The 23,701-nt window shown below is 37.8% G+C and overlaps 1 protein-coding gene across 4 annotated transcripts; it reads left to right on the top strand.

Moving 5' to 3' along the window:
- The first annotated feature begins 936 nt into the window (after nt 1-936).
- Nucleotides 937-22,907, top strand: itpkb (inositol-trisphosphate 3-kinase B). Of its 4 annotated transcripts, none has more exons than XM_017456732.3 (9): nt 937-1,237; nt 2,821-2,864; nt 3,115-4,324; nt 12,362-12,461; nt 13,963-14,176; nt 14,475-14,679; nt 17,522-17,623; nt 18,111-18,182; nt 18,802-22,907. In XM_017456732.3, exons 3-9 carry the CDS (start codon nt 3,305-3,307, stop codon nt 19,006-19,008), a joined length of 1,920 nt encoding a protein of 639 aa, XP_017312221.1. In that variant the 5' UTR covers nt 937-1,237; nt 2,821-2,864; nt 3,115-3,304; the 3' UTR covers nt 19,009-22,907. The 4 variants fall into 4 exon arrangements, with proteins under 4 accessions (XP_017312221.1, XP_017312231.1, XP_017312210.1 ...); XM_017456742.3 differs by having other exon boundaries at nt 3,112-4,324; XM_017456721.3 differs by lacking the exon at nt 2,821-2,864.
- The last annotated feature ends 794 nt before the right edge of the window (nt 22,908-23,701 follow it).

Below are 23,701 nucleotides of genomic sequence, written 5' to 3'. Positions count from 1 at the left end.
ACTTGGTTGGATAGAAAATAAAATTTATAATTTGTGCTGTGTGGAATGTATATATGAAGTACATACATAAATGTACATGCAGTTTCTCCAAATGTGTGTGTGTTTGTGCGTGTGTGTGTGTGTGTGTGTGTGTGTGTGTGTATATATATATATATATATATATATATATATATATATATATATATATATATATATATATATATATATATACAGTAGTCCCTGTTGAAAAACAAAATATAAACAAAAAAAGCAAAACAAAACAATAGAAACCATTGCAGAAATTTTAAAGGTTTCCACTACAAATACCATTACAAACCACCAGCTAACCATTAAAACCATCACCATTACTGTTTTTTAATGGTATCCACTAGACATAACATCCCACCAATAAATAGAAGGCAACAAATTACCAGTAGAGACCCACAGGGACCGTTACAGCTTACATTAACACAATCCAATTCCCATAATAACCATTAAATCCATTACAAAAAATTCTCTGAGGGTTTCTATTAGTTTTTTTGTTTGTTTGTTTGTTTTTCTTGATTGATCACAACGTGCCATGACACAAAATCATGAATGATTTTTCATTAAGTTGATATGTTCTCATATTCAAACTGATTCAAATCAGTCATACCACAGCCATGGCAAAATGTGCATAATGCACAAGGCAATAGAACAAAGAGACAATGTATATGTATAAAAGGGTCATTAACAGCATATCTAACACTGACACACGGTTGTTGTTGTTGTTTTTTTCTTCATTAAAGATGCATTCACAATAAAGTGATTAAAGTGTGTGTGTGTGTGTGTGTGTGTGTGTGTGTGTGTGTGTGTCTGTGTGTGTGAAACCCTCACAGCTCTTGTGTGTCACTTTGGGATGTTAGGCTCTTCCCATAATGCCCAGTGAAGTTCCGTTCAGTTCAGCGCGACTGTCAGTTTGAACTTCCTTCCTGCCTTTTGCACATTAAACATACCGAGGCGAGTACTCGACTACTCGAGTGCCCAAAAAACCCTCACACGAACTCGCTTTACAAGTCACACTGCACACACTCTGCATTACACCTCGAGTGTGTTTTGGTTTGTTTGTTTGTTTTTTAACCCCAATGTACAGCTCCTGCATCGGTCTAGCTGTTTTCTCCTATTTATTTTGAACTTTGGCGACGGTTTTTGATTGGACAGGGACCGGCAAGAAAGACAGCGATTAACAACAAAACGAGTTACACTTACCCAAAACGAGGTAAGCACACGACTTGTGTTCGACTTTTAACAAACGACACTTTCCTCAAACCAGAAAGGAACAGAAAAAGTGCGTTTTCATTTATATATATATATATATATATATATATATATATATATATATATATATATATATATATATATATATATATATATATATAAACAATTTACTTGAATGCTGTTTATGGTCTGCTTATATAATAATAGAGGCTTTATGAGAGTGTTAGAGTCTGAATGCGAAGTACTGGTAGTAAACATTGTTTTACTACAGCAACGTCTGTAAAAATCACACCAGCTTTACTAGAGCTTTCATATCAACATTCTTTAACATGAATCAGTCTTACTGGCGGTTTAACTGCACTGTAATCATGTGAATCATTTTAAAATTCTAAAAAACAAAACAAAACAGATAAAGATGTAAAGGTTTTTAAAGGATAATCGCTTTGCTTGGCTTTTACATCCATCACCAGTTCATTCATGGGGATGATATTTTCAGCCATCTGATAGTCACCACGTGTTTATCAACTCTCTTTGGATTCTTCTATAATCTACTCGATACCATCAGGATACCAAACCAAACCTAATCTGTACTTATTGAGAACTGTTAGAACATCATTCTGGTAGACACATACATCATTTTTCCAGCAGCTTTTTCCTTTTAAATGAGTGTACAAGATAATTTTTTTTGTGTGTGTGTGAAGACAGAGTAGCAACAGTAAACTAAACTGAGTGCAAACAAACTGTAAACAAACTAACCAAACTTTACAAACTAAACAAACGCTGTTTCTGTAGACAGAACAGGCATTGAGGGGATGTGAAAATAAAGCGGTAAGGTGATGAATTAATGCAGGTACAGTCAAGCAGGAGATACTTCAGACAGCTGATTTATTTTGTTTTTCTTTTATTTAGTTGTTTGTTTATTTATTGCTTTACCTTACGAATAAACCATTTTTGCAGTAAAACATAAGAAGAATATTTTCATGACTGATGGATAATGCCATTTTTTTATTGGGAAGTGTGTTGTCATGTGGAATAGTTTAGAGAAAAACATCTGTAGAGAGGACATCATATGATTTAAGTGTGTTGGACCACCACATGTTTTTTTTTTGTTGTTTTTTTTTTTTAAATATTTTTTTTATTTATGTAAATGGAACAATGATAATGTGTAAATGGTCATCACTAATGGGTTCCTCTCGGTCCATTTCTCTTTAAAGCTAAACCTCCAACGTTTAGCATCAGTGAAGCAGAAGCCTCACATTTTCTTTTAGTGGTTTAGGACATTTCCTCTGACGTGGTGTTAAGGACAGTGAATGCAATTTATTATTCTCAAACGAAACAATAGTCAAATTAGTACCTTTAGTTTTATAATGTTTGCTTGGTACCCAGTGACTTTCAAATGTGACGACCTCCCTTAATGAAAAAAAATAAAGTAATGTATTTGGGACATTAAATGAAATACTTCATCATCCTTCATTACATCAACAACAGAGTTCTACTATTTAGCTGTTTTTATATTTAGCGCCAGAATAATTGCTATAAAGGACAATGTTTAAGAGATTCATTTGTCTTCCACTGTGTTTTGAGGTGGATCTACCAAATTATTATGCTCTTTTGGAGTTGATACACAGGTATGTTGTCGTTTTATGCAAGCTTCTAACAGTTATTAACTGTAATAACTATGTAGTTTGCCAGAATAGAATTTATATTAAGCATAATAATACTATCATGTGTACCCAACGTGTTTACTAATTAAGGGAAAGGAAACACGTAACCTCTGGTCCATAGACACTCTTCTTAGTGCAGTATGGTTTCTGCTGCCAATTTCTGGTATTACTTTGTACCGCAAATCGTTAACAACCTTGTTTTTCTTTTCAGCAGCTTGCACATATACATGTATCAGCAGTGCATACAAAAAGTGAATGAAGCACGAGGGCTGGGATTATTTTGTGTTGCTCTACAAGTCCACCTTCTTTAACCCTGACTGCATGATGGTTGGCTCCAGAGGCCAGTGGGGTATAGATGACTAGGCCTAAATGGGAGGGCTTATGGACAAAGCCAGCCTTCTATTATGGCTGCTTATGCCCTGAACTGCCTACTAATGATGAACCCTAATAACCTGACTGATAAGAGCAGCCCTCGGACTGCAAGGCCTGTGCTTCCAGTGCCGGACCGATCCACCTACAGCCCACTGCTGGGAAGGAATAATGGTTCCTACAGCCCTGGTAGCTTGAGTCCTGTCTCTTCTAGCACATCTTTTGTCTTTGCCTCTGGTGTGACCAGCACCAACAACTCCAAGACACGCTCACCATGTCGCTCACCAGACCTGCTGGGAGTGAACGTGGGCACCCGAGTGCGCAGGCTGAGTGGGACAGACCCAGAGGAGGAGCAGGAGGAGGAAGAGCGGCGTGTTGCTCAGCAGCTCCAGCGCAGCAGGGAGCTCCAGAATGTAGAGGTGAACAAGAAAGTGGACCTGTTCGAGGCACATATTTCTGCTCAGGCCCAGAACAGGGAGCTTCAGCGCAGCCCTCGGCTTTCCAGGAGACAGGGCCCGAATCCTGCCCCTGTACCTCAGCCAGACAAGCTCAGCTATGTCTCTGACTTAAGCTTTACAGATATCTGGGGCATTCCCCAGGAGCTGCAGAATGGGAAGAACTCTCGAGGGCTGGAGAGATGTGGAGAAAAAAACAATACAGTTAATACAAATAAGGAAGAGGATAGCCTGCAGGGAAACAAATCAATTGACAGGTTGATCTACAGTGTTTCCACATCACAAGGGGCTGGCAATGATTTGACTGCCACTAAGCAGTCGGAGACGACTAAGGACAGAGCTCAGCCAACAGAAGCTCAGTTTCAGGCAGACGCTGAGGAAAGGGGTGCCATCCCTGCCGTCATAGTGACAGACCATGGAATAGATGCTGGGGGAGAGGGTCAAGAAGCCCAGGTCAGCTCACAGCCCTCCCAAGTGCTGCGAAAGCTCTCCTCTTCATCTGCTTCTTCCACTGGCTTCTCTTCCTATGAAGAGTCAGAGGAAGATCTCTCCAGTGACCCAGAACGCACACCAGCCTTCCTCCAGACGCAGCAGAAAGCAGTGAGTCCAAATTTTATACCTTGTCCTTTCTCAGCACATTTCTTTGTTTTTCTTCAGGGTCTTTGTTTAATATCTATTGGTCTACATTGTATACATGAGCCATGCTCCATTTCACATGTACTGTTGCTGACCTGGGTCTATTGCAGTCATTAGGGCCCTGTCTATAAAATGCCGTTTGCCAAATACTGCAGAGATTCGCAGTCTCATTATTGTTGTGTCAGTGAAATGTGATGCAGAAAAGAGGTGTCAGTGCATGTCTTGGTTGGTTACTGAGAGAATCAATGGCTCACACATAGGAAATCTTTCAGCAGGACCATCAGTGGATGTTTGATCCTTGTGAACATTGAAATCGGACAGATATCCTTTAAAACGCATGAAAGGGTCATAATATGCCATAATTGAATGCTCTTGACATTTCCCATATTCAAGATATATACAGTAATTTTTCCACTTTGGTTAGGTATATGAAGTCCTGCTTGAAATGTACAGAACAATGTGTAACTTCAACATTTATAATTTTACATAAGATGACCTGTGTGCTCGGTGTGCCCTGATCCTCTGAATAATCATATCCCCTGGTAGTAATTTTTATCAGTGGTTGTGAAATGTGATAATGGAATGTTTTTTGGAGAAAAAAAAACAGATTACAGTTGTTTTAATTAATTGTGGCGTTTCCACGGACACACAATTTTCCATAACCTCACAATTAAAATGACATTCCACAATAAGAGGTTCTGAGCTAGCGATTTTGCTTACATGGCCATTCTGCCTAAAATGATTTCTGCCATGCAAAACAGCCTGTGTGTTTATTTGTCTCTAATTATATGACCATTATCAGTGAGATTTCGTGTTCATGTGTGGCTTTGGAAACTTAACAGCAGTTATCAGCAGTTTTGGTCAAATTAGTTACCCACACACACCAAAAAAAAACTGTTTCCATTGGGCCTGGCTTGACATTAGTAGTAGGGTTATGTTGTGGATTGCTGTGACATACATATATCTTGGTATTGACACTTGTTAATTAAGAGTTATTTTTTCCTAGTATAGTTTTTTATGTATGAACAGTTTATTCTTATCTTATCTACAATGTACATAGTGAAGCATTTAACCTCTTGAACTCCCAGGAGTCAGCGGTGGCTGCAGACTTACATCACTCCCCTATTTACTGAATAAAATTAAGATTAATAATTAAAAATTAATAAATAACAATTTAAGATGGATAATTAAAATTTTGAAAATTAAACTGGAGCTATAAGGGCTTAAATGGTCATTAAATATTCTAAATGAATTTCACTTAACTTCCATAGAAAGCGTAATGAGTCAGCCTTTGCCTTCGGGGAGGAGTTGCGTGATTTAAATGCACCCTTTACTTCCTCTTTCGAAGCTGGTCGCAGGTATGCTTTAATGTAATCTATATACTCTTCCTCATCACTGTGATAATTAGAGAGAGAGGGTGAGAGAGAGAGAGAGAATGAAAGAGATACTGCTGTTGACGTTGCATATTCCCCTAAATATATTTAGTTTGCTTTTCTTTTCTGTGGAATGCACCTGGACAGGTTTCTCCATACAGTATGTCTACCAAATTTCTGCGTTACAAGAATCTCATACACCTAGCAGAATAGGATTCATGTGCATTCGCTTTATGAGAACAGGTATTGAACATGTGACTCTGCTCGCTGTGAGCATTTTTCTCTGAACGATGGAGTTTCTGCAGCTTGTGCGTTGAACCAGGGCAGAGCACATTTCCAGTGTTTACCCTAGATGCTTAGAGTAATTGTGTCTTCTTTTCCTGTGGCAAACAGATGAGGAAAGTGGTGTGCGTTAGGGTGTTGTCTGGCACAAGTGTAAGTGTAGACATGTAGAAGCATTTGCAGAGAGGTGCAACAAGCTTGTGAATACTTGTTATAACTAGTGTCAACTGTAAACCAAGAAAATACACTGAGGGCCACTCAGTCAGCACATCTGGGGTTTTTTTTCTTTGTTTTTTAAAAAAACCTTGTTTGTAAGTTGTATTCTTTGTATTCATAGTAGCTTATAAAGGCTAAAAATACTTATCCCATTCTTAGTGTTTCAGACATGATATAGTAGTGCATATTGCACAGTGATTCAAATATTACATGAGTGTTCTAAAAACAATGAAATTTGAGCCTATATATTGGTCTTCTTATACATTATTCATGATTTGCAGCAATTTCTGGTTGAAGGTCTCACTTGGAATTAATAGATCATTGTTTGTATCTAAACATGAATAGACTTCGTGACTAAGCTTTAAAACTGTAGTGGTTGTTTTCAGTGTTTTTTTTTGTTTTGTTTTGTTTTTGTTTCATAGTGCAAGACATGTACTCTTTCCTGTCTTAGTCTCTGTGCAAGTTTGCACACTGTATGAAGCGCATGCCTAGGCCTGTCTGCTTTACTGAGATGGGGCCCACGGTGAGTGGGAGGTTACAGGCGTCGTGTGTACTCTGAATATTTCCTCACTATGAGTGCATAGAATGAATGTTCATGCTGCCAATGAGAAAAGCTCGTAAATATGGCTACTATGTGCAATCAAGACCAGCCCCTAATGAGGGTGGGCGATTCTTTTCTCCTCCCAGCTAGGCAAGATCTTCTTAAAGCATTTGTTTGTATATGGTTTAGCTCAAGAAGAGCTTTGATGTACTTGCAACATTTTTTTTTTTTTTGCAAACAAAAAAAAATCAAGCTAGCATGTGTGTTGTAGAAAGCACTGGAGAGGCTGCAGATTTGTGCAGGCCTGCACTGTTATGTTGTAAACAAGTTGAACTCATCAGATCCTTTTTTGAAAATGAAAACTGGAGACATTTAATGATTTGAACGTTTGCTCAAGAGTTTTCAGTAAAAGTAAAAGTTTAGAAAAAGTTCTTATCTAGTCAATACCGTCACCCGCCTCATAAAAATGGCTACAGCTTGTTTTTGTTGGAGGATCTGAAAACTATGAGCAATGGAAAATGTAACACCCCTGTGGTTGACGGTTGCCTGGCGACCAGCTGACGTCAAGGCATGCCTGCTTCAAACAGCTGGCCTTCTTTGCTACAGCAGCTCTGCTGGAGTGAGCTGTTTCATATGCAACAGACAGGAAGTTCATCTGCCTTATTTTCTCAAGCAATTGTTTTTTTTTTTTTTTTTTTTTTTTTTTTTTTTGCGAGCGGTGCACCCCATTGCACTACAGAGGATATCCACAGAGGGAAAGTACCCTTGCACTGCTAATGAGTCTTGGTTACTCGCGAGAAGACGGTGCCATGTGCATTTCTCAGACACGCTCAGACCATTGGGGAGTTTCTACTCACTAGGAAGCCACGTGTGGTGCATATTTATACCCTTTTCTGTGTTTGTGTCTGAGGACATTTGGGTTTCCCTCAGTCCTTAAAGAGGCCTTTCACTTAAAAAAGTGTTTAATGTGGCTATGCAGTGCACGAATAGTTACTACCATGACCTGAACACTACTCATTTTTTTATGTGTTGGTAGTATTTTAAATGATGATCATATTATCATTATGGCTAGAGTAAGAGAAAACACAATTATCTTAGGAAGATGATCTGTTTGGCAGTTTCTGAAAACAAAAGTGTTAAAGAAGTTGGTTTAGTCTTAGAAATGAGTGGTGAGATGCTGCTTTTGATGACCCTGAGCTTTACATCACTGCTCTTATTGAAGTGGTGTGTTTTATACCTAGACTGTAGCGCTCAGGCTGCTATTCTCACCATCCATAAAGCTTTCCTAGACCACCCGACATCTCATAACAGCTTATATACAGTATGAATAGACTTTCCTCAAGGACGTAATACTTAACCACCTTGTGCAACATTTCTTGTGCTCAAATCAGAAAAAGCATATCATGACAAATGTGGAAAAAGCCAGAACATGAAACAAAAACAATGAGTTGTTTTTAATCTGTCCTCTCTAACTTGTTGATTCTGATTTTTCTGAACTGTAACCAACTCAAAACCTAAAGTAAATCTTATAAAATATTATTAAACAGTTATTATTGTCAACTGTCTCTTGATTTCGGAAAGACTTCCCTGCCTTGAAACAGTTATCCTGCTTACTCAGAGACATTAGAAAGAAAATAGAAAGCTTGCCAGAAACTTCCGCTGGACGTCTGGTTTAGGAGGTAAATAAAGTTATGTTCTGCAAGTTGGTGTTTGTTGTTATAATTTGTGGATTAAAAAATGACTTGTTTTCCCAACAGCCCTATTTTTTCAGTGTATTCTAGGGCATAGTTGTAGGGTTCATGTAAAAAAATAAAAAACAATTCTGGTCTAGGCTACTTCTGGTTAAAATATGAATATGGATACAGATATGAATATTTTGTGCAGATACAAGCAGAGGCACTGTGGAACACTCAGTACATGTTAATAATCTCCGTCCCAGATATTTCTGTTGTAACAAGATCTTTTAGATGATGATGCTGATTATGATGATGATTCTTAGTATTACATTTTAGTAGTATTACTAGTGTTATGCATGTTTTATACATTTATAGTAATTTGGAGGCCTTATATTTTATTTTAGCCTTATGTTTCAGAATGTTTTTTCATCTCCTGGTCATTGTGTATGACCTTTCGATGTGATAGCTGACCTTTTGAGTTAATGCTGATGTATTATCTGTCACAATGAAAGGCTAACCATTTGCTGAGGACATTGCTTTAGGTCAGATTCAGAAACAGCTCACTAATTGCTCGTGGTGAGTTTCCTATCTGAACAAGGATGTCTGCGTTTTTTGTACACATTTGGGTGCAGATGTGGAAAGTATTGTCACCAAGTGCTGGTGCTTTCCTGTCTTCACTTGAGAGGTTCCTCTCGACGGGTTAAAAGCCACTTCCTTCTTCAGCAGCTCTCAGTGGAAACTTAACAACGCCAAAGAGGTTGAGGGGATGCTGCAAAAAAGCGTCATCCATTTCCTTATGCTCAATATAGCTTGCCTGGCTTTTATCAGAACAATGGCATGACCAAGGGTTACCAAGTGGTCTCCTTACGATACGGCATTACCACTTCCTCTATCCAATTTTACGGACCTGAAGGCTATTGATAGCAAGCTCATACAATGAGTGTGGGAGGAGAGCTGAAGTCAAAGCAAGTAGCTTAGACCATGACATAAAGATGGAATACTTTGCTTTCCTGGTATTCCTGAAAATCAAACAGCTTGAAGGCAAGAAGGGCAAACTTTTATTGCTGTTTCTGTTGTGTTCACTGCTCAGTACTGAGAAATGACTAGGAATCAGCAATAAAGGACCTGATACTCATTGCATATGAATGCACTTAACCTCTTTTATGACATTTTATTAGTGGTCAACATTAACAGCAGGAACTCTATTTATTGAATGCAAAGTTATGTTATTTTATGTTTGTTTGTTTTTTTGAGCTCTAATAAAAAAAACCATACAGTCTTAACCATGCAATTTAATAATCACTCTTGATTACTTTTGATAGCGAAATTGAAATAACAATAGATGTACACTGTTCTTGGTTCTAGGCACTACAGACATGCAAATATAGTCCTGTATGCAAATAGGGGATTTTTCGCAATTATAAACTAGTTTGAATGTAAGCTCGTCTTTTTAGTGCGACAAACAATAACAACAATAAATTTATATCTTTGCATGAGGCTGCAGAAAATCAGTATCTTCTATTTTATCTCCATTTATTATTTCCATTCATTCTGATTTGTTGATAAAAATCCAAAGGTAAATAATGAATAATAAAGAATAATAATTAATATTTTACTCCTACCTTTACCTTTCACTACGAAATTCTGTTTTTGTGATGTGTTCCTTAAAGCTCCTAAATGTGTTTAAATTGTGTTTGAAAACCCTTTAAACATTCTCTTGGTTATTCAAAGTGGATGGCTTCCCGTCATCTGTCTCCAGCAATTTTAGGCAAACCCCCCCCCCTCCCCCCCTCAATATCACTTTGACACAAATTATCAAGATGACTCATATAAGTCTGAAAATAATAGTTCATCTCCTGCTCACACTGTCTGACAGAGAATGGAAGCCTAGTTCCTCTGGTCCAGTTGGACTATAAAAATTTTTTTGCTCATTTTCATCAAGATAAAATGAAGTGAACTTTGGGATTTCCTTTTGCTGATGGTGGGTGGTACCTATGCAGAGGTACTGTTTGGTTGGATACTGTTTTCTCTCTTGCTAAGTCTTATAGCCTCAAGTGACCTCGTTTTGATTTTGAAGGACCCTGAGATTTGCCTAGCTTAGCCCTTCGGCTTGAGTCTAAAGGCTTTCCATATGGCCCTGGTGCTAGTGCATACCACATTGGCACATTTGCATTGCCTGAATGTTTTTTTTTAATGCTGTTGTGCAAAGAAACAAATGACAGGCCTCTTTGCCCTGCCTTCCTTTCCCTCAAGTTCTGCCAGATAGTGCTCTTCTATGCAGCACACTGGACTTGCACAATCCTGTTGGCACCATGTCGTTTGCCTCACACATCTGGGGTCTCCTTCTTCCTGCAATAAATTTTCTTGCCACATCTGTCATTCTCATCACCAGAGAGATTCAGGTAATAACTACCCTTTTGTTTTACTGCCTGTGGAGTTGGGCTACCTTTTGTTTGCCGTGTAGCCATCTAATCTATTATTATTATTATTATTATTATTATTATTATTATTATTATTATTATTATTATTAATCATCATCATCATCGATATGTGACTACTGAGTTTGTTTTAAGTCCTGCTTATTTGCAAGCAAATGGCCCACAGATGAATCAGAATCATAATTGTTTATTAGCCAAGTATCACAAGGAAATTCCTCTAGCAAATGCTCTCAAGAATGTAAGCTCTAAGGGAGAATAATTACTGAGCATAGTAGTGGTGTCTCTTATAAATTAATCTGAATAAAATTCCCAATTAAAATGAACCTATGGCATCACCACCATAAACTGTTAAATTAACCTAATATGCAAGTCTGCTGTGTCTGCTGTTATTTCTCACCGTTGATGTGTGCCACTTGTTGATTTTGTCCCTCACAAGCTCCACATATTTCCCTTAAACCATGAGCATAAGACGGTTTAAAGGTGAGCGAAAGTATCCTGTGCAATGCGGATTCTCTAGCAAACACTGTCCGTTCTGATTTATTTTTAGAACTCAAATAGAGTGAAACCATAAAAGAATGATGGACAGACTCAAATAGAATGATACCATCCTTTTAAGGAGAGCTCCATCAGAGCGGACTGGAATAACAGGGTATAATCTCGCAGCTTGAGAGAACTGTTTTAGAGAACCTTTACTGTCGGTGTGTTTTTCCAATGAATCATTCCAGTGCAATACAGTTGCTGGTTTTCTGTGGTTTTCTTGACATGTAAAAGAGGTTGTACACTCTATATGACTTGCTGTAATTAGGGCTATTAACAAGGGTATGAGTGACTTGTCAACATACAGTATGTACCTGTGTGTTCCCTGTTGCTCTGTTCTGTAGCAGGCTTCACAAAATGTGTGGGGGGGGGATTCTGTGTACATAATCATTCATGGTGTATTGTAACTGATTCTGATAACAATATATAATCATATGATTGCTTGTTTGTTTTCTTGTTCTCACTTGTGTCATATGTAGGTGTGCATGACTTGCAGGTGCTCAGAGTTAAAGAGTTAAACATCCTCATTAAAAATGTATCTTTCAGCATAATTATTTTTAGAAGAGTAGTTCTGTATATAGTTTGTGCTATTAAATAGAATGTATTAAGAATATAGTTACACCAACATTACACTGACTTTGTGCATTTTGTCGTAAGGCATCTGTCAGGCTGATGAAGAATAGTCAAAGTGATGAACAAATACATGCAAAACATGTCTCTGGTATTTTTACCTAAAGGTGGTCTGGGGTAACCTCTGCTTTTTGTGTATTTTAATATAGGAAAATGATCCCCTGCCACCTGAAAATCTCAAGAAACCACCCTCAAAGATACTTAAATTACTATAATAATTGACATTAAAGCAATGTTTAGTCAGATGTGCTGTCAACTATTTTTTTTTTTACCACAATGTTTAAATCTCTCACTCTGTCATTGAACAGCATAAATCATGGAAGAAGATCAAGAACATGGTGCAGTGGTCACCTTTTTTAATGTCCTTCAAAAAGAAGTACCCTTGGATTCAGTTGGCTGGCCATGCAGGTAGGTTTTAGTAAATGCATAACATTTTACAGCCTGTTTGCTTTATATTTATAGCCAGATCTGGAATTTATTGGCACCTTTGTTAAAGAGCAGTATAAAAAACGGTTGTGAAAAATGTCATAGTCATTAATTAGCTTACTTAAAAGAAATCAACCCTTTAACTGAAGTGAATTTATTCTAAGCAAAAAAAAAAAACTTCTCATGTCACAATTTCTGGCACCTTTGCATTTAGTACTTTGTTAAACCTCCCTTTGCCAACGTAACAGCGCTGGGGTTTCTCCTGTAATGCTTGGAGAGTTTGTAAAATCCGAGGCGGCATTTCCTCGAGACAGAATCTCTCCAGATCCTCCAGGGTCCTAGGTCATCTGTTGTGGACTCTCTTCTTCAGCTCACCTCAGAGGTTTTCATTGGGCTGGCTACATCATAAGCTTGTTTCTGTGCTCATTGAACCATTTTTGTGTGAATTTTGGACGTATGTTTTGGATCATTGGCCTGCTGGAAGATTTCAGCACAGTTGTAGCTTCTTGCCAGATTTTCACTTAAAATCTTTTGGTCCTTCAAGGCTCCCAGGGCGTTTGGAGGAAGCGTAACAGATCTTCCACTATATTTAACAGTCCATTAAGAGATCTTTTTTTTCTGTCTCACCATCCTACTTTTTTAATGCCAAACACACCTTGAGCATTTTTACTGCCCAAAAGCTCTTTTTGTGTCATCTGGCCACATAACCCAGTTTCAGCCAATGTTCCAGTCATGTCACTAGCATCACTAGGCATTTACATTTGTGGTTATATGAAAGAACATGCTTTCTTGCAGTCCTTCCAAATAGTTTGTTGGCACGGAGGTGGTGTTTAATTGTAGATTTGCAAATTTCCAACCATGGTCCTTGAGCAAATTTTTTGCCTCTCTCCTCACTGTGTAGTTCCTAATTATTGGCCTTACAGTGGATAGGGGCATTTTCAGACATGTACATAGCTGTTGCCTGATTTACAAAGGTCAGCACACTTTTTTTTTTCATTTGTGTACTTTCTGATTTTCCCCATGTTGATGAGTGACTAAAGTAATTTGACCTCCGTCAGCTCATATTTATACCCCACTGAAATAGGAAGTCAGGGATGGCCACTTATTAATTCCTAAATATGCAGGTGAACTTAAAAATCTAAAAAGGAACCTGGTCCAATTACATTTTTTCATAAAGAAATTTCTCAAGGTACCAATAATTATGATATAGTTTTGTTACAAATATATTTTTTTAATGTATTTTCTTAGAGTAAGAACTAAAATTTTGTGATATTTATCTAGTTAATCACAAAGACATTTTTGATCATTTTTGCACCAGTGATTCTAAAGTTTATTGTATTTGGATGTTTATGAATTTGTTATATAAGTGTAATATGTATAATAAAGTGTCATTGTGATAAAATACTCTTCGAAAGGTGGATTACTCTTTAAAAGGCTTGGGATCTGTGACAATTGCTGTCGTGCGTCTCTGTGCATCTCTCAGGTAATTTCAAGGCAGGTGCATATGGCTGCATCCTGAAGAAGCATTGTGAGTGTGAGCAGCGCTGCCTTATCCGGTTGATGAACGACGTGCTAAAGCCATATGTCCCAGCCTACCACGGTGATGTGGAGAAGGATGGCGAGAAGTACAATCAGATGGAAGATCTGCTGGCTGAGTTTGAGACGCCCTGCGTCATGGATTGCAAGATGGGTGTCAGGTTGGTTTTAAAGATATGCACTAAAGACTGTTTTGGTTGTAGTCTGTTTTGCACTGCCCACTGCTTTTCCACTGTCCTTTGGCATAAGTAAACCCAAGTGTCAAAAACACTTTGAAGGTGTACAAAAGTGGACTGTGATAGGTAATTCCTCGGTGTCCAGTTTTGTAGTTGCACAGTTTTTTTAAATTATTTCTCCATATCACCAGTGTTAAATCTGTGTTTGCTGAGCTGTTATCTGTAAAACAAATAGCAATACACAGTCACAATTCATTGATATGGGAAAGTTTCCATTACACAGGACATATCTGGAAGATGAGTTGACAAAAGCCAGGAAGAAGCCCACTATGAGGGGTGATATGTACCAGAAGATGATTGAAGTGGACGTAGATGCCCCCACACCAGAGGAAAATGAGCAGAAAGCAGTTACCAAACCACGCTACATGCAGTGGAGAGAGACCATCAGCTCTACAGCCACACTGGGCTTCCGCATTGAAGGCATCAAGGTGAGATAAATGAGAATACTTCATCCAAAAATGATTAATAGTAGGATTAAACCATTGCCAGTGAGCATCAGTGCCTGGGAGCGACTCTGACTAACTCCAGTTTTTTTACGATTTTGCAAATGCAGAATGTAACACAAAATCAAGCAAACTCCGCAATATTTGGAGGAGCTTGCCATTTTTAAAAAAATTACCGGAGATTTGTGCCTAGATGCATCATGTGACGTCATCACAATGCACATTCAGCCGTCTTCCATTCATGTGCGTTGAACATGAGTACAGCCAAAAGGTCTCATTTACCAACAAACATCACCGCAAAAGACCGTGCAAAACAATTTCGTGCGATTTGCGATTTCGCCAATTCAAGTCGTTTTCTGAAAAAACAAGCATATATTGAAAAAAACTCTGCGAAATCCTGTACGGAGTGACAGATATTCCCATCCCTATGAATTAATATTGCCACTGATTTTAGGTACATCCCTCATATTCATTAATCACTTGTTAAATCTATTTCACAGAAATCAGTTTGTCTACTTGTATGTCGTGCCAAAAAGCAGCTAAGCTAGATTCATTTCACTGAAGAAGGTAGTAACAACTAGCTAGCAAGACGTATAAATAAACAACACATTTCTGAAACGTACGCAAATAATCAAACAAATTTACAATACTTACAATTTATTGACCATGTTTACAAATTGCGAAGGTAAGCTATATATAAGTTGTATAAAACTGGATTAGGCTGCTGACCACTGTTGCAACTCTTCTGAGCAATCCACGAGACTGCAGTTGACTAATTGGCACCGATATATTTAGGTTTGAAATGCTGTCAGTCAACTTCATTACCGTTTCAATGATTGGCAGTTGGTTATGGGGTTCAGCCCCTTTGCGAGCTCTCCCAGTCACCATATAGAGAAGCCGTGCATCCGAGCGAGCCAATCACCATCTGTGATACACTCACTGACTCCCAGTGAAGCATGGCGTCTGGGTGGCCCCACCCAGATGACGCATTAAAAAGCTTGTTGTCCATTGAACGTTAATCTTTTCTTCATTATAACAAAGTATACTTAAATAGGATTCCACTACAGTTGTACATCAGTGGAGTATCTATCAGTGGTGTATCACACTGGCTTCTGTTAGCATTTTCACTCAGGCTGCGTTATTCATCAAAAACAGTTTGCATTAAATGAATGTACAGTGTGATACTACAGTAGAGAGGTATTTGAAATTTTGATGCATTTAAATATTTATAGAATTATAAATTATACACTTAAAGAATTCCACTGAGAGTGCTGAATAATATATATAGACACATTGGTAAACATTTCATTGCTACATTTTACTGAAATCTTTGGGGAGATTGTGCTTCCTATGTAGTCTTAAAGTAATTGCCTAAGGTAATGGGTAATGGAAAACTAAATGCAATGTAAAGTCCTGCCTTCATAAATTCAAACACAGTGCTGGCCTTGTAACTACAATATGTAGCCAAAAATATGTGCACCCCTAACTAAAACACCCATATGCGAATCTTCCCCAATCTGTTACCATAATGCTGGAAGCACACAATTGTATAGAATGTCTTTGTATGCTGTAGTGTTCAGTTTCCCTTCACTGGAACTAAGAGGCCCAAACCTGTTCCAGCATGACACAAAGTGCACAAAGTGAGCTCCATGAGGACATGGTGTGTTAAGGTTGGAAGAAGGTAGAATAACTCGAGTGTCCTGCACAGAGCTCTGACCTCAACCACACTGAACACCTTTGGGATGAACTGGAACACAGACTGCACCCCAGACCTAATCACCCAACATCAGTGCCCGATCTTACTAATGCTCTTGTAGCTGACTGAACACAAATTCCAACAACCATGCAAACTCTAGTGGAAAGCCTTCCCAGAAGACTGGAAAGGATGGACTAAATCTGGGATGGGTCAGGTGTTTTGGCCATATAGTGTATGTATAACTACATAATGAACAGGGTTCACCCAAGTACTGTAGCAGAAGAGGATTGCCATTTCTGAAGAAGGTTGACTTGGATGAATGTTTCTGTCATCCATAAAGGCTGGTGGTGGCACCTCCAATTGAACACAACATCAGTTAGTGACAGGCAGCACAAGATTCTGTTTCTCGAAATCTAGCCTTTCACACACAGTGGCGGTTGCTATGCAAACCCAAATAAATCCTCATAGCAAAATGTCAAAAGAACAAAATACTGGTCAGAATGCCTTGGTTAATTGAATTTAACTAGGCTGCCATGGTTGCATTAAGTCAGACGAAGAGAGGATTAGGGGAACCTTATTTGGTCTGCAGCTTTCCAAATGTCTTCATTAAGGAGTTCTCTCAGTGTGGCGTGTGATGAGAAAATGACTGGAGGTTTCTTTCCAGACTTTCCTCGTGTGTAAGGCCATAGAAGGCTGGGGCTTACTTCTCCCTATTTCTCTTTCTCTGTCTCACTCTCTCACCCTTTCTGTTGTCATGGTCGAGGATTCCCTGTGATTGCGCATGTTTGAAGAACAAGTTGCTGTTGTAATGTCTCAGGAACTGAACTCACTGTTTATATTATGTCTGTCATTCAGCTTTTAGTGAAATGATGGTTTGATCAAAGTCTAGGAATACAAAGGATTAAACTCTGTATCGATTTAACATACATATAACAGGTGTTAAGATTTGAATAAGATTTTGAATCCTGTTTGATTTATAGTAAACTTATTAATTAAAGGTAGTTTTGTTGTTTTATAGTTCATCCGTTTTACTGTAATGTGAAGATTAGATTCTGTGATTAATTTAATGCTTACTGACATTGTTTTAATAAATCAACCTCTAATGCTTGACATTTACTTTCCTACTCGCAGAAGGAAGATGGGACTGTAAACAGAGACTTTAAAAAGACCAAGACTCGGGAACAGCTGACTGAGGCTTTCCAAGATTTTTTAAAAGGAAACAGGAATATCCTGGTGAGAGTGTGTCTGTGTATTTGTGTTAGGGCCTTTTGCCAATGTGAAACTCCTGTGGGCTGGGGACCAAGTAGCTATGAGAAAACCTCAAAACACCCCTTAAACTCCCAAGGGAGGTTTGATCAGGAGGTTGTTAAGGGTTTCCTTTGTACCTTACTCGAAGCTTAAATACACTGCAGAGAATCTGTTTGGGGAAGATCTTCTCCTTTAACATCACAACACTTTCAGTTCCCCAAATTAGACAGAGTGTTTTTGTTATCAATCGTTATATTCCCCATTCGATTGTTTCAATTCTTTTTATTTTTCTTTAGTGTACATTTCACCATTTGCCACCAAGAGGCATGATTGATTATACATTTATTCAGTCCTGTGAGAATTTATATGATTGTACTACATAGTATCTGTCCTGTATGTATATTGTTTTAGAGCTGTCTATATGTATACCTGTATGTTTATGTCAAATTGACTCAATTTTATTCTTGGGCAGACTAAATATATCAGCCGGCTACAGGAAATCAAGGAAACTCTGGAAGTGTCACCTTTTTTCAAGACACATGAGGTAAACAGCACTGCAATTGCTCCTCTCAATGGCTGGTTACTTTATGTCAGTTTGCTGCTAAACATCAGTATAGAGATGTAGCTCATGTTTTCCAGTTTCACAGCTTTGTGCAGTTTTGTAGCAATAATGGCATCATTCTGGACTCAAATTTGATTGGATTTATGCAAAGCTTAAATTTGGTCCATGACTACATTTCTAGATTGTGCTAGTTATTAGCAGTTTTCTTAGGGTTAAAAAAAATATTTTTTTAACATTGGGATTAGAGGTGAAGTCAAAATTGGTAGTGGAAATCATACTTTAAACAGGTTTGAAATGTTTCTTCTACTGTCCAGTCAAAGCATTCATCATCTTTTTATGCACATTTGGAAAAGTAAGCAATGGTCTGACCCATGAGAGTGTTTTGGCAAAGGATGACTTTTGAAATGATTTAAAACCACATATCTTCTGTTCCATGTAGACTTCACACTATCTTAATCTTAATGCAAGTTATGTTATGCTTGATTTACTACTGTAGAACACTTTTTTATTGCTTTTTATCAGTTAGAAAAGACATAGGCATGTACTTGGAGGGCACAACTGTTTACGATTCTTATCCTTTTCCTACTTCGCCCATGTTTAGGTGATTGGCAGCTCTCTACTTTTTGTCCATGACAAGCATGAAAGGGCGAAAGTATGGATGATAGACTTTGGCAAAACCACACCACTGCCTGAAGGCCAGGTCCTGAACCACCGTACCCCATGGTTGGAGGGCAACCGTGAGGACGGCTACCTCTATGGCCTTGACCACCTCCTAGACATTCTTACCAACATGTCAAAGTCGATGTAAAGAAAAGGAGTTTGCTGTGTTTTATAATGTTTTTAATGTGCCTTTATTGACGTCCCTTCACTATTTTGTATTGTGGGAATTCCCACTGATATCCCAATATTTCTATACTTAATCAATACTTGTCAATCAATACAAAACTTGTACTAGCAAGCTATTATGATTATGCATAATCCAAAGGAATCTGATTTTGCAGATTTCACATTACAACAAGTACAACTACATTGTTCTTGCAGCCACAAGAAAATCTTTTACACTGCTGTACCTCATTTCTCTTGTGCTGCAAATGGCCACTTGTATGACTGTAATACTTCCGAGACTTGAGAAGAAGTCAGTGAGCACGTTAAAAACAGATTTGGAACACAGGGCACGTCCTCCTTTTCCTGGAGTTGTCTTTATTCTGCCCTGGATAGATCACTCGCACTACAATACAGGACCTGCCTGGGTTACCACAGAAAGCTACCCCCCATCAACCCCCCCAACACACACACACGCACACACACGCACACACACACACACACACACTGTTTGCGAAATAGAAGGGCCATATGTGCTGTGTGTATTTGTATGTATGTAAAGATACTGAGGCTGTACATATAGTATATAAATATATATATATATATATATATAGTATATATAGTGTAGAGATTGTACAGTATAATGTTTCAGTAGTGGAGGGCACTTGGAAGATTTTCTGCAGCTTAATACTTAATGCATCCGAATGTACAATTCCACTATTTTCTACCTTTCATTTGAGCTGTTTGTATAATGCTAGTGTTGCAGTATCGATTATTCATGCCTTCATCTCACTGATGGTACTTTTAGTAGCATTTGCATCAACTTACCTTTGTTTCAGAAATGAGGACGAAGAAGAAACTGATCATATTTTCACCTAACACGCTTTAAATGATCTCCAAATTTGGTATGCAGTTGTTTTAGCTTCTCCCAGAATAGCGTTTACAAAGCTAAACTTGTAGGTTTACAGTCATATTTCTATTTAAATGGTATAATTTTCTTTTTTTTTTTTAGTGATGTGTAGTTATATGATATTTATTATGTAGTGCCTAACTGTAATAACTGACAATTGTTGTAGTGTTACATTGTGCCTATAGTAATTTATTCTACACGCCTTTTTAAAAAAAAGATTGTAACAGGCCCAAAAGCTCACCAGTAACATTTCTGGATGATGGTGCTGTGTGTAAGTTGATATCGTGCACAGTTATTTCTAAAAAAGAAAAAAAAAATGCTCACAGAATGCTAAGCTGGCAAAGCATCATACTGGTAGCTCGTAAGCAAGTAAATAAATATACTGTAAGGAGGAATTCTACTAGTGTTTCTAAAAAATAAAAAAATACATAAATAAGTAAAAATTGGGATAATTTATTTCACTGAGAAGTCAACGAAGTCAACAAAGTCATGCAGAATGTTTTGAAGCAGGATGGCCCATTCTAGGGATAGGTACTGACTTAATTTATTTACAGTGCTTGTGCAAATGGGGTCAGTACATCTACAAAGCAAAGACAGCTGTTTTGCCTGTTATGAAAACTTCAAGTGAAATTACATGTGATTCTACCCCATTGCAATGCTTCGTCTGTATATTCTGATGTTAACTGATATAGCTCAAGATACATAGAGTTAATTGACATTTTAGTACTCTTAGTACTACAGCCTAGTATTTTTCTAATAAGAAACAGAAACTATAAGTCAGTGCTTCTCAAACTTTTTGGGTAAACAAACGCAGACATTATCAGTTTTCAAACTTTCTGCTGTTGTCTTGAGCGTTGTCATGACCAGAGTCTTAAATCAAAATTTCTGACCCTACATGCAGAAGTATTTAGATCTTTCAGTAGGTTTGAACCCACATGAGAGGTTTTTAAGGCAACATGTAATAGGAAATCCAATTAGTGTTAGTACTTGATAAAATGCCCAGTGACCCCATTTGTAAATCAAGCAACCTCATATAGGGTCGTGACCCCAAGTTTGGTAACCCCTGCTCTTAATGAAAGTAGATGTTGACTGCTTTTAACTATAAGCTGTTTTAATACAAAAACTTACATATTTTGGGGGTCAGGATTTTGTAGTGAAAAATGGCATATTGCTGAATAGCATTTTGGACACAGGGTTTTTGAACAATTCTGAACGCTGTTTACTTCTCAACGTGCAAATTATGCAGAAGTATTGGAAAATTGGTAGGATTCCAGTTTAATCCAAAGTGCTTTTTATGTTAACAGTTCACCTGTAAATTCATCCACACAGTATGCCTTTACAGTTTTGTCTATTCACCTAGCTATTTGTCTTAAAATCAGCGCAACTTGTATCGATACATTTCTTTAGAGCCCCTTTTTGAAATAGACCCTGGTCATTTGTCATTAAAACATGAATGTCACTCAGACATTAATTTCTAAAAGCAGTTCAGCTCAACAAATTGTCACCCACAGACTCATGACGTGAAGTGCATCCGGTTCAGATTGAGGTGAATTCTGCTGTTTGCATGGCTATTTGCTATGCAAATCCGTCAGTCTCTGCTCCGGCCAAACATTTGGCTGTGGTCCAGCGAAAACAAAGCCTGCGATAAAAGCTCATTTGTGTGTGAGTGCCTGCTGAAAGACATTTGTGAGTTCCTCAGCTGGTTTATTGTGGTTAATTGAATGTGAGTAAAGAACAGCTGGAACTTTACAGTCAGCACCATAGGGCATGTTTATTCTCCTCAAAGTTAAACTGTGCCAAACTAAATTAATCATCATTCCCCAGTTTATCATCTGTTGAGCTATGCACTTTTATTTGTAAACTCCTAAAAGAACAAAGGGGAAAAAAACAGTAATGAAGAGTGTCCTGCCATTAAATTGCAGACCACTGGCAGAATTAAACTTAAGCTATAGATTGTCATCCTTTGAGATGTCTTTTCATGTCATTTGTATATTTTGTATTGTGATATGTGATCCCTTAAAATGTGCACTTAAAAATTTTCAAAAAACAACAAAAAATTAATGTTCTATTCACTAGCTTACTTATCAGCAAAGGCCTCCTTGACCCTGTCCGATTGTTGCTCAGGTATTAATAACATAAAAATAGTTTATTGAAATAAGCTTAAATAATTGCAGGTTTGCACTGGTAATGAGTGCAAATTGGAGATCTCTGATTTAAAAAAAACGTCTGTAGAGCTATATATAAATATGACTTAAAATACTGTTTGTAGAGAAAGTTGAGAAGCCAAACCCATTAAGGTCCATATTGGAAGGAAAGAAGAAATAAATAAAGAAATAACAATCCAAGTGATGAGTAGAAAATTAGCAGAGCTCATAGTGAGGTGCGAGTTGATCTTCTATAGCTGAGCTCTGGGAGTAGGGCGCCCCCTAGAGTAATGGTGCTATAGTATAGGTGCTATGTAAGTGTAGTATATAGAACAAAGCCTAAAGCAGGCTACTTTTGGACAGCTCTTAATAACTTTTGAGTTTTAGTGCATTATTTTGTGTGTGTGTGTGTGTGTGTGTGTGTGTGTGTGTGTGTGTGTGTGAGTGTTTGTGTGTTTTCAAGGGTGTCATTAAATGCCTGTGACATTTTGCACAAGAACACTAAATATAGCTGCATGTATCTTCTCTTTGTCGTCTATTGACTTGGTTATATTAATTTTGCTTTAATACTTTGCTTGGTGAGAAGTTGCATTCTGTCTTGCTTTAGTCACGCCTTGGTTTTATTCTGCAGATGATCTCCAAGGCCCAATCAGCATTTTAATATTTAATATTAAAGGGTGTATTGTGAAACTGCCTGTCCCAAGAGCCTGTTTGCTCTCTCAGAACGTGCTCTTGTGCTGTAACCTACTGTACATTTTACTACATGCATACTGCAACAAAATATGCTTGGCTGTACAATTTAACTGAAGTAAATGAACAATTAGTCGAACATTGCAGTGTGTTTCCTGTTCTCCGTCTGTTCTTCTGCTCTAGCACAGAAAATAGCCACAGAATTATGGAGCTGAACTCTGCTGCATTTTGCCACAGACAGTTCTACACAATAAATTGTAGTTTGATGTTGATTAATACAGAGTTAGCATCATGCAAATGAGAACTTCATGGTCCTTTGCTAGTATTTCTGGGCGAATATTTATTTAATGTTAAAATAAGTCTAAACCTTAAACACTCATTAAATAGGAGCAATTGGTGTGCCCAGTTACGCCAGAAGTCCACTAGTTATCTCCAAAACCTCTGATGGGGGTGCATCATGTAAATTATTGGGAAATATATAATGTATTAATTAGCCCACATATCAAAAAGACTTTAGAAAGACTTTAAACATACACATGCCATAAAATTAGTATGACAACAGCAGCAGCAACCAGGGGTTAAACTGGGATTTAGAAGATGGATAAGCCCTACTTACATATTAATCAGAGAAAAGAGAAAATACAAACACTCACCTTTATTTGGAAAGCCTGAGTGCAGAGTGTATATGGTCTGTGTCTTGTCTGAGTGACCAGAGGGCTATCTATACCAAACCCGATATATCTGCTTATGCAGAGGATTAAAGGTCTAATACGTAAAGTCATGACTAGTATCAGTACAACTGAGCATACAATGTTGATAGGGAAATGAGAGCACTTTTTTTTTTTAAATGATAAAACAGTGCAAATCAGTATCTACCTACAAACATTATTAGTAACAGATTAGAAAAAAATAATATTATTAAATTAGCATTTTAC

The sequence above is a fragment of the Ictalurus punctatus genome, chromosome 2 (genome assembly GCF_001660625.3).
Source record: "Ictalurus punctatus breed USDA103 chromosome 2, Coco_2.0, whole genome shotgun sequence".
Lineage (NCBI taxonomy): Eukaryota > Metazoa > Chordata > Actinopteri > Siluriformes > Ictaluridae > Ictalurus > Ictalurus punctatus.
The sequence above is the reverse complement of the archived record's forward strand: the minus strand, read 5'-3'. Positions and strand labels throughout refer to the sequence as shown.